Source organism: Lemur catta, chromosome 7 (genome assembly GCF_020740605.2).
Source record: "Lemur catta isolate mLemCat1 chromosome 7, mLemCat1.pri, whole genome shotgun sequence".
Classification (NCBI taxonomy): domain Eukaryota; kingdom Metazoa; phylum Chordata; class Mammalia; order Primates; family Lemuridae; genus Lemur; species Lemur catta.
Window position 1 is genome coordinate 60,904,976 of NC_059134.1, and position 11,163 is coordinate 60,916,138.

The 11,163-nt window shown below is 40.5% G+C and overlaps 1 protein-coding gene across 1 annotated transcript; it reads right to left on the reverse strand.

Annotated features, from left to right (window-relative positions):
• Positions 1 to 3,603: 3,603 nt before the first annotated feature.
• On the reverse strand, positions 3,604 to 4,566 carry LOC123641550 (olfactory receptor 51I2-like). The gene has a single exon (XM_045556425.1). The coding sequence runs from the start codon at positions 4,564 to 4,566 to the stop codon at positions 3,604 to 3,606; it is 963 nt and encodes a 320-aa protein (XP_045412381.1).
• Between the last annotated feature and the right edge of the window lie 6,597 nt (positions 4,567 to 11,163).

Genomic DNA, 11,163 nt, shown 5'->3' on the forward strand with positions numbered 1-11,163 from the left:
GCACATACATTCTACTCTCTCTGGTGAGAAGACATAGTGTAAAAGGGACTAGAATGAGGCCTCTAATTCCTATGCAATCACACTTCGATTGCCATCTGTATGTCAGTGACTTAAATTGTATCTCTACAGTAGAGTACTGAGCTAGTCTAGAGCTCTAGGCTTGTAAGTCCAATGGCCTGTGCAACCTCATCATTTGGATGCTTCCAAAGGAGTTCAAGCTCAAAGCATATAAAATGAAACTCATGATAATCTTTACCCAGTTATATTCCTCTATTCTTGTTTCATATATCAGTTATCACACCACCATTTATCCTGACATGCAAGCCTCAAACCTTGGAGTTATCCTTGGTCTGTTCCTTTTTCTCTCTTAGTCTTCATATTCAATCCAAAATTAAGTTATATAATTTCTACTTCTTTTATAGATTTGGACATATCTGTTTTTTTTTATCTGTATCACCACTCCTTTAGTTCAAGTTTCCAGTAAATCCCATCCTGTTTCAATAGAATTCTAACTAGTAAATTTGCATGCATTATAGCTTTAATTCAATCTATTCTCTATAACACAATATAAAATGATCTTCTCCAAAGAAAATGTGATTATGTCAAGACCACTGTCACTCCTGCTTAAAATACTAATTATTTTTCATCTTTTTGGTTGATGCCCATTTATATTTTTAGACTAAGCTTGAACCATAGGCCCTTTTCTCTTTGACTTCCAGTTCCACTGCATTTTGTTTCATTTCTGTATCTCACCATGCTTCCTCCTTCTGAAGCCTGTTTGGAGACGTGGTTTCCTCTGCCTAATACATCTTCCCCTAAACACTCTTCCCCAGTTAATCTGTCTTCAACATTCAGCCCTCCCCTTAATTCTCACTTCTTGAGAAAAGCCATTCTTAACACCTCAGAGCAGATCAGGCAGCCTTATTGTATACTTTAATAGAACCATCCATTAGTTAATCCACTTATTTAGTCATTGTGATAAGCAGAACTCTAAAATATCCCCATAAAACGTGTCCTGCTCTAGTTCTCAGAACCATTGACTATGATTAGATATCACTCCTTGGATTGTGTTATGCCATATGTCACAGTTGACCTCAAGATAGGGAGATTATATCCGAGTGGGCCTTGTCCAATCATATGAGCCCTTAAAAGGGAAACATTTCTCAAGCTGGTAGCAGAAGAAGTCAGAGATATTTAAAGCATGGCAAGGATGTGACGTAGTTTTGTTGGTTTGGTGATGGAGAGGCCATGTGAGAAGAAATGTGGGCAGCCTTAGGGAGCTCAGGGAGCCCACCAGACAGCAAGGAAAAGGTAATCCCAGTGACACAACCTCAAGGAACTGAATTCTGCCAATAACCAAAAGGAATTCAGGAGCAAATTCCTTCCTGGGGCTTCCAAGCAAGGGCCCCATCAGCTGACACCTTTATTTTAGTCTTATGAGACCCTCAGCAAAGAACCCAGACAAGCTCACTGATCCTGTTGACCTTCAGAATGTGAACTAATAAATGTGTGCTGGTTTAAGCAGCTAATATTTTTTATAATTTGTTATGCAGCAACAGAAAACTAATACAGTCACCAAATACGTTCCTAGTGCTACTAACACTAGTGCTATCACAGTGAGTGTGAATCCTGCCTTGAGAATGCAATGCAGACAAAGGTGGCTTAGACTCTTCCCTCATGAAATATACAGTCTACTGGGGGAAGAGGAGCCTAAATGAATAGGGATTAGTGCTTTTGTAAATCTGTATTTATCTGTATACATATTTAATTAATATGTATTCCCTTCCACAAGGTTTTGGTACCATTGTATTCTCATCATGTAACAGAGTGCCTGGTACATAGTAGTCACTAAAGAAAAAAAAAAAAAGAACTATTTGCTAATATATAAAGGATAAAATGCTCCAAGTCAGATAGCTGAGTGTATGAGGCAGTTTTAACAGAGTTTGAGCAACTTTTGTTTCCCTGAATCCAAAGCTTGTATTCTTACCCACTTACCCAGTGTGGAGACAACATACCAAGATCTTGTGAAATTGACCTCACCCTGTAGGAGGAGTGGAAGTAGAGGAGGTAAGGAGAAAGATGCACATGGACCTACAACTTCACTTTCTAAGAAGATGTACTCAGGCAGACACATATAAACAAATCTTAGTATTATATCGCCTCAAACTCTCTTTTTCTTCATTTTTCCTCCAAGAACTCTTTATGGAGCCAGAGTTCTTCACTGAGGTGTGAATGACATCACTTCCAGCAAAAGGGCCCAGGAGACCCCCTAGGGTTAAAAAGTAGGAAACCTTCACTAAGAGTACTTAATTCAATCAGTAGTATTGCGCCTCTCATGCCTCCAGGTCAGCTATCTAAAACCTTTTCACAAACATTTGCAATTATTTATGTCTGTCCTTTCTTATGAAGGACAGCAGCTCCCTGGAGGTAAATGTCTCCAAATTATCTCTTAAATAAATAACCCATTGCCTCATCACCTGTTTAAAGTCATTTATAATTAGATCTTCAAAATAATTATTCAAAATAATGATTTAGCATCTACCGTTCCACCACCAACAGTAGGTACTGAGTATATGTTGACACCCTGGGGGCTCACAGTCTAGTTGGATGACAAACTATTGTGTATGTGTAGGAAACAAATAATGTGGAAAGGAGAATTCATTAAGCAGGCTTTTCTGAGAAATTAGGTTTATATTATAATTTACAAAAAAGAAGAGTAGTTAGAAATAAGACATAGGTGGGGGTGGAGGAATGGGAATGTTCTAGGCAGTGTAAAAGGGGTCTTGGAAAACCCTGAGACCACATAGGAGCATAAACTGATTAGTCTTCCTAGCTCCTGTTTTGTTCATATGTCCAACACACTTCTAATCTGCAATTCATACTATTAATGTATATTATAGTAAAAAAAATGAATGGTTTTTGTGTACTGGATACAAACTAAACACCTCAGCATAGTATGTGCAGTCCTGCACAGTTGGTCTCCTACCCTGTGGCTTCATCCCCTACTGCTCCCTCTATAAACCCTATGCCACAGCCATACCTATAAAGACATCATAAGTGATGGAGACATAAAAAAGTGCAGGAATGCAAACCTTTTCATAAACACTTTCACTTGTTCAAAATGTAAAGTCTTTTCATATTATTCTTTTTTTTAAATTTTTTCCCATCCTTACTCAATTTCTACTTTGCCTAGAAAAACTATACATTTTTCAAAGTGAAATACAAATTATTCTCTCCTCTGTGGAAGCTTTCCCAATCTTTCCAGGCAAAGTTCTGTCCACTACCCATTTGCAGGCCCTAGCAATCTCTTGAGTAGAACTTCCTTATGGCACTCATTAGTCTACAGTCTGGTTGTGTCTTTCCATGACTTTTGTCTGGCACAAGACCATGAACATGTGTAATTTATTTCTCTGTCTTTAATTGTCATCATTGCTTCCTTGAAAAGTAAATGCTGAACATAAATTTTTAACATAAACCTGAGAGGCTTCCTGCTGTTTTAGCATGAATTAGGGATTTTCAATGCTTGCTGGGACTAACAGGTTCCTGCAAGGCTACGGTAGTATCTTTCATGGTACCCAGATCCGAAAAGCCTTCATGGTTTCATCAGCCTTTCTCATTCCCTTTCAGCACCCTGAGCATGGCCTCCCTGATGGGCTTGGATTTCACACTGTAGATGATGGGGTTGAGCACAGGAGGCACCACCAGGTACACATAGGCAACAAGAGCATGAGCAATATGGGGCAGGTGTCTTCCAAAACGGTGGATCATAGACATGGTGATACCTGGAATAAGGAAGACAAATACAGCCAGAATGTGAGAAACACAGGTGTTGAGGGCCCGGACTCGCTCCCTGGGAGAGGCCAGGCCCATGACTGTGTGCAAGATGAGAGTATAGGACAGAATTATGAGCAGAGAGTCTATGGCACCTGTGGACAGAACCACAAAGAGCCCGTAGCGTACATTGATGGTGATGTCAGCACAGGCCGGTCTCATCACATCAGGATGGAAACAGAAAGAATGGGACAGGGAGTTATTTCCAGGGCAGAAGTTTAGACGCTTAATCAAAAATGGCAAAGGGAAGAGGCACAAGGTAGCACGGGCCATGATGGCCATCCCAATCCTGATGATGACATTATTTGTGAGGACAGCTGCATAGCGCAAGGGATTGGAGATGGCCACAAAGCGGTCAAATGACATAGCCAGGAGCACTGAGGACTCCACCACAGAGATGGAGTGCAGGAAGAACATCTGGACCAGGCAGGTGTTGAAGCCGATGAGCCGACGGTCAAACCAGAGCACAGCCAGGGTGGTGGGCAGTGTGGACAAGGTGAGGCCCACGTCGGTGAGGGCCAGCATGGACAGGAAGTAGTACATGGGCTGGTGCAGGCTGGGGGTCCTCCTCACAGCCAGGAGGATCAGGCAGTTCCCAGTGAGGGCCACAGTGTACATGGAGGAGAAGGGGATGGAGATCCAGCCATGGAAGGCCTCCAGCCCTGGGATGCCAATCATGAGGAAAGCAGGGGGCTGGAAGAAGGAGATGTTGACATGGGATTGGGGAGGGAGCATCCTCTGAAGGCAGCTGAGAGCTCCAGAGAGATGTGAGCTCTTCAATGTGCGCAGACAGAAGAATACTGACAGGATACCTGTCATTAGGAAGACATTTATTTATGCTGTGTAGGCTTTTCCATTAATTGTTATCCACGCTCTCAGCCTTGGCTCTGTATTACTAACTTGTCCAGAGATGTGTAGATGTTAATTAATATTTCCTCAAAACAAATGCAGGTTGTAAGCCACAGTTTAACTTCTCCCTAACTAGCAGAACAGAATTGACTGAGGTGGATTTAGAATTTAGTTGTTTTTTCAAGTTTATTTATTTTTTAAATCGACATAACCTATATGTATTCATCACGTACAACATGAAATTTTCCGGTATATATACATTGTGCAATGGTGAAATCTATCTAATTAATACATGAATTTCCTCATATAGTTTTCATATTTGTGGTGGAGAACCCTTAACTTTCACTCTCTCAGCAGTTTCAAGAATAAAAGATGATATATTGTATGCTTAAATAATTTAGTTGCTTTGCAGTGTACATTCTATACTGTTTTCACTCTCCGTACACTGTCATCACTAAATAAAAGTGTTCAATATTCTTTAAAATATAAAGCACATTCTAAATGTTCGCCATCATCATCATCATCATCACACTGTCTTTTCTTAGTTCTGATCCTTATTGTTATTCCAATGAATTGAATTATGCAGTGCTCTAAGTCCTTTGATATTTATTTCATCAGAATCTGACAATTAAGTTGTTTGATAGACAGAGAAGGGCAATATTTTAACTAAAATGAAAGGAGAGAAATAGTTATGTCCATCAAAAAAAGAGGAAACTGCAACTTTCCCCATAAAACAGATATTAAAACTTCAAGTTGTTTTTTGTGTGTGTGTGTTTGGAAGGTTTGAGTCCAAAATCCTGACTCTCTCTTTTAATCAAGTCCCAGTAATAATCAAGTGTCAGGCTGAGAATGACAATAGGTACTAGGAAAATTTGGTAAATGGATTGACAGTTGATTCTTAGCGGGTCACTGAGAATAATCAAGTATTTTGAATTCTTTTATGCCTTGAGTAGAGAATATCAGCCTGGAGCATTGTAGTTCCTTGCAGTTCAGGGTGTAAATTTCCTTTCAGAAATAAAATCCTAAGCCTCCAAGCAACTGAATGGACCCCCTCTTGGCCAAGGGAACCCCATGGAAACCTTAAAAACTGAGTTCCTGCCCATCGTGGGACAGGAGGGCAGACACACTTATTTACACCCCTCCTTCCCTAACCACTACTAGACTGTCTTTCCTAAGGGTTAAACAAAAACCAGCCCTTTCAAAAGACTTGCTGCACCCCTGCTTTCAACCAACACCACCTAATGTTGCCCCTCCCTTTTTGCAGTTTCCAGGCAGTGACTGACCAGCATTCCTTCTTTGTAAGAAATTTGCAACCATGGAGTGGTTTGACCAGTCTATGGAGGCTGCACACTGAGGGCCTTCATGTCATTTGCATCACCTTTTGAGTAAAGTGTGTAATTATATATACTTAAATGTTAAGTCTCCACCCCGAAGTGAACATAGGGCATGTTACATACATGTTAGCCTATTATGCATGCATGCCCCTCCCTTTGTGAATTTTCACAGCTACTCCTATAACCTGTTCAATACGTACACTTGGGCAACCCGTTCAGCATAAATTTTATGTCATCCTCCCCTACCAAGGAGGGCTTGCTCTTGACTTTTGCTACACATATGACCCTCTTGGACCCTCTTCCATAGCCATTTGCCTATTTTTATGATAATTACCTTCCCATTCTTGATTTTCTTTTTACTAATCCAAGTCCCATTTCTTCAGAAACCTCACTCAGTCTTAGTATTTCTGATTTTAATGACTTCAAACTCTCTGTTCTCTGGGGTGTTTTTGTTTGTTTGTTTTTGTTTCTTGCTGCTGTTGCTGCTTGTTTGCTTTTTAAATGTTATTACAGGGTCAATCAGTGAATGAGCAAGTGGATAAATCCTGGATGAAGAATTCTTTATTTTTATAGTCTAGTTCCCATCTACCCCAACCATTAATAGAGCATCCTCTACGTGACCATGTTCACAACTTAAGCCATATAGTTTGCATATAGTAAAAACAAGTGGCTCCTTCAGATGAAGAATAATAATCATTATTTTTAGTCAGTCTTATTTACATTTAATTAGAGTCAATACAAGAAATATTCTCTTTGTGGTTGGTAGCATAAATCAGAATAGAGGGCAAATTCTGGACTCTCCATTTAACTTTCGAGAATCTGAGGATAATCTTTCTTAGAATTAATGTGACATTTCTGTTTCTTTCATCCTGTGTTCACTTAACTCTTCTCAAGTGATTCACAAACCCCCCATCCTTTATCTTAGAACTTGTTGTTGTCCCTTGATTGATATTTAGGTCCCCTGTAACTCTGGACAGACCTGAGAACTCAAGGTATAAAATACGATACCTTTTAAGACAAGCTGCCAAAAATTTGGCAGCTCTTAAACAGTCAAACTAAATTCTCCCTTATCTCCAGATAATGATTTTTCTATTCTTTTTTATGTATTGTGCATATTACAGTGTAATGAGAAGCCTGGTAGGATAGAATTCTGTGTATTGAAAGGAAAGTTTTTGGCTTTGTTTTCATTCTTTTACTAAACTTCCCATTTTATTGCCAGGTTGGGTTGCCATGTGACCTAGACCCCATGAAATCAGAAAGAATTTTATTAAATTTCTTAATTGTGGAAATCAAACCAGGCTTGGTCTTCAGCTATTATTTCTACAACAGAAAAGAGTTAAAGCTATTTAAAAATCATAACTCTCCCCAGAAAAAAGAATGATCTTTAAAATCATTTCCATTTTAATATCCTATGAATATGTTAGTCTATAACTGTGTCTGGGGGAGTCAGGTTGCCTAAATCAGGAGGAAGAATTCACCATGCTTCATTTCCCTTAGGCCAAAGGGAAGTGATTTCCCTAAGTTTCTCCTTATTCAGGAGAATGCAAAGGACAATTTCATAGTGAGAGCTGAGATACAAGAGCAAACATTGAGATTATCCCTGGGATGCTACCTGAGATGAGATCTAAGACGCCCTCATAGAGTTTCCCTACTTAGAGATACCCAAGGGGAAATGAATGTGCTTGGTCACTGAAACTGGATTTCTGAATAATAATCTGAACTGAGGGATCTCTGCACTCAGGAAAGTAGCCTCATTCCTTCCTCTCCCTCATGCGGGGGTGGGGCACATTCCTGCTAGCCTTGCAAATCCAGGCCTCCTTACTTCCCTTCCATCCCCCAACATGCTGCATCCACTGCCTCCTCCTCCTGGCAGCAGCTACAGCAAGGGGATCTCAGACTCACTGAGCAGACCCCACCCTTCTAAGGAGGGGGAAGAAATCCTGCCAGGCCCCACATTACTCACTCTACTTGTTTTCACGGTGTTCTCTGCCTCTCTGCATCCTGCAGGAGCCAGGGAGACTCTGCAACTGACACACTGTCCTTATAGCCCTGGCTGGATGCCCTGGTGAGGTGCTGCTCCCCAGAGATGCTGGGCCAAGGCCACTGAGGAGATTCTTTGCTTACTTTTCCCTGAGCAGTGGGAAATGTGTGGGGCATGTGTGTTGGGAAGGAGCATTACAAGGCAAATGAGATACTTCAGCAACTGAGCTGTGGAGGGAAAGGGAGAGCTACAGTCATCATCTCTTGGGGCTCAAGGGGCAGCACGTCCATTCTGCCACACCTGAGGAAATCTTTCCTTTAGTGTGATCCTCAGTGATATCAGCTCTGCCATTTGGAGTCACAGAGAACATTTTCTAGCCTCTCCAAGTGCCAACCTTCCCGAATCTCTGGGCCAGTGAGGTCTCTTTCCCTCCACTCCCTCTCAGCCCCCAGGATTGCTCATCCGGGTCAGGCAGCCTTACTTCCTGAGGCTGCTCCTCAAGGGCACTGGGGAAGCTTCATTCTCCTCATTAGCCTCTGTGAGTGGAGCAAACTGAGGAGACAGATGGAGTGTCTGCAATAGGGAGAGATGAACATGGGCAGGCGCCTTTCCTGGGAGCTCACCCATCTCTCTGTTTTTCTGTCCTTCGAGAGGCAGAGTCATTCAACCTAGGAATTTTTCCGTGCTGTTTGTTCCATCCCCATGGGTCTCCCTTTCCTTCTTGTAGTGTGAACTAAATTGAAAACATGAAGAGGCCTATGGGCTGAACTGCAGAAGCATCTGAAGTGAACGTTTGTGTTTGCACGCATTGGCTTCTGACTTCTATTTCAACTCCCTCACTCCCCAGGCTTCTGTCAGTGAGGACAGTGCCTGCCTGGGAGGACTGTGGAATGAGTGTCCCCATCCCCAGGAAGCTGGAGAAGAGAATGGAGTGTGATTACAAACTAGAGTCTCTAATTTTACACACTCAGGCACTAGTGGGAGGCCAAGAGAAAGTCATTCTTGAGCAAGGTGGTGCCCTTTTGGGTGGAGGAATGTTCCACATTTGTTCCACAGCTATGTGGGGCTATGTCTTGGAATATAGCTCCTGGCAGAGAATTGATTGGAATGGGGTATGTGCTCAGCAAGTGGTTGTTGTTGAATAAATTGGTGAGTACACTTCAGAATATTTATTCAGGAATAATGGATCACATGTAGATTTATTCAAGTGGCATATCTAAAGACCCCTCTGGGACAATCCCTCTGCCCAGTAATAAAGACATTCAATGTCAATCAGGCTTCAGTGCTGCCCTTCAGGAACTAGGAGGTCAATACAAAGTATAATCTCAATAGCATGTGACAAGCTATAATGGAGGTGAGTACAGGGATCAAAGGGCATAGAGCAGAGAGGATCCTGTAATAGGACACAGAGGACACAGCCTTTTATCTCCTCCAGGAAGGACAAGGATCTTCCAGATAGGAGAAAGCTGGGGAGTCCTATAGCAGTAAGGAAAGCTGGCAGAGCCCTCCTGAGGCTGTGGGGTCATTTATGGGTCCATGCCTCTGCTGCCTGTATTTGGAGGCAACTGGACTGAAGTGCTAGACCCTGAGCACAAAGCCTCTTTCCTGACCAGATCCATAGGCCCTCTGCTATATTTTTTCCCTGTCTTCATTCCTCCATCTACTGAAACTTTGTTTATTGAGTGGTAAGCTTTTTGTGCCATGTCCAAGTTAAACATTAGGCACACAGAGACAACTAAAACATGGTCCCTGATCCCTGGCCTCAAGGATTTCAGAGTCTCATGTGCGATTATTTGTAATTACAATATTAGTACCTTCAGTACTACAGTTAAGCACAGTGTGCTCAGGTGTCATGTTTAGACCTCCTGAGTTGGCTTTTGATTTGGGGGGAGGCAAGCACAGTCCCAGTCTTAATGGAAATTACATTCTAGTCAAGTAGATATAGAATTATTTTGGTTCTTCTGCATTCCAATTTTGTATGTTCAACAGTGATGCATCAGCTTCGTCAGGCTCATAATCGAGACTTACCCCATCAGTAATTATCTAATAATTCTCTGTCCTGTATGTCTTGAAATATAGATGCACCCAGGGACCTAGTATATGTGCATATACACACACATATATGATCGCACACATACATGTATACATATATGTGTATATACATTATATACACATATGCATGTATATATTTCTAGTCCATATGTCTTTCTCCACTCACACTTTTTAGCTTTTATAAATTTGAAATCTATGGAAAAGTTGAAAGATTATTATGATAAACACTTGTATTCCCATCAACTAGATTGATGGCATTTTTTCCACATGGTTTTCTCCCTTTCTCTCTCTCCATGCCTACATTCACACACACACACACACACACACACACACACACACATACACACACACACTTTTTTCACTGACTCTCTTGAATGTAAGCTGTAGACATTATAAGCCTTCTTTGTCAATATTAAGCATATACCGTCTAAAATTAGATCCTCCTTCACAATCGCAATACCATTTCAAACTGAAATAAATTGTACTAACCTAACAATATGATAAATATATAATAGATATTCAAAATTCCTCAATTGTCCTAATAATGACTGGTTAATGGTAGTATTTGGTTATGTAACTTTAATCTCTTTTACTTTATATTAATTGCCCTAACATATATTTTTTAATATTGCATTTTTTAAATGATTGTAGGCTTCTTTGTGTGTATGCATGTGTGTGCACATTGCTTCTCATATTCTGAATTTTCTAATTATTTCCTCGTGGCTAGATTCAGGCTAAAAATTATTGTCAGGAATTCTACATATATTATGTTATGTCCTTATTGTTCAAATCAGAAGACACATTAGGTGAGATTATCTCATGATTGGTTAAGGTAAATTTGACGACTTGATTAAAGCAGTAATTACCGATCTTTTGTATTAAAAAAGTACATTCATTTTTGCCTATTTAGTAAGGAAGCAGCATAGTGATACTTTGTGACTGTGTGAATATTCTATTTCCTAACATCATTTAAGCATTTGTTGATCATTCTTAAATTTCTTTAAGAGCTACAAAAAGGTAATTTTTAAATCTATCAATACTTTCACATTGATTACATGAAATTCTTTATTAAAGATTAATGTTCATTCTTTTTTATCTTTCCTCCCTCTCTGTTTT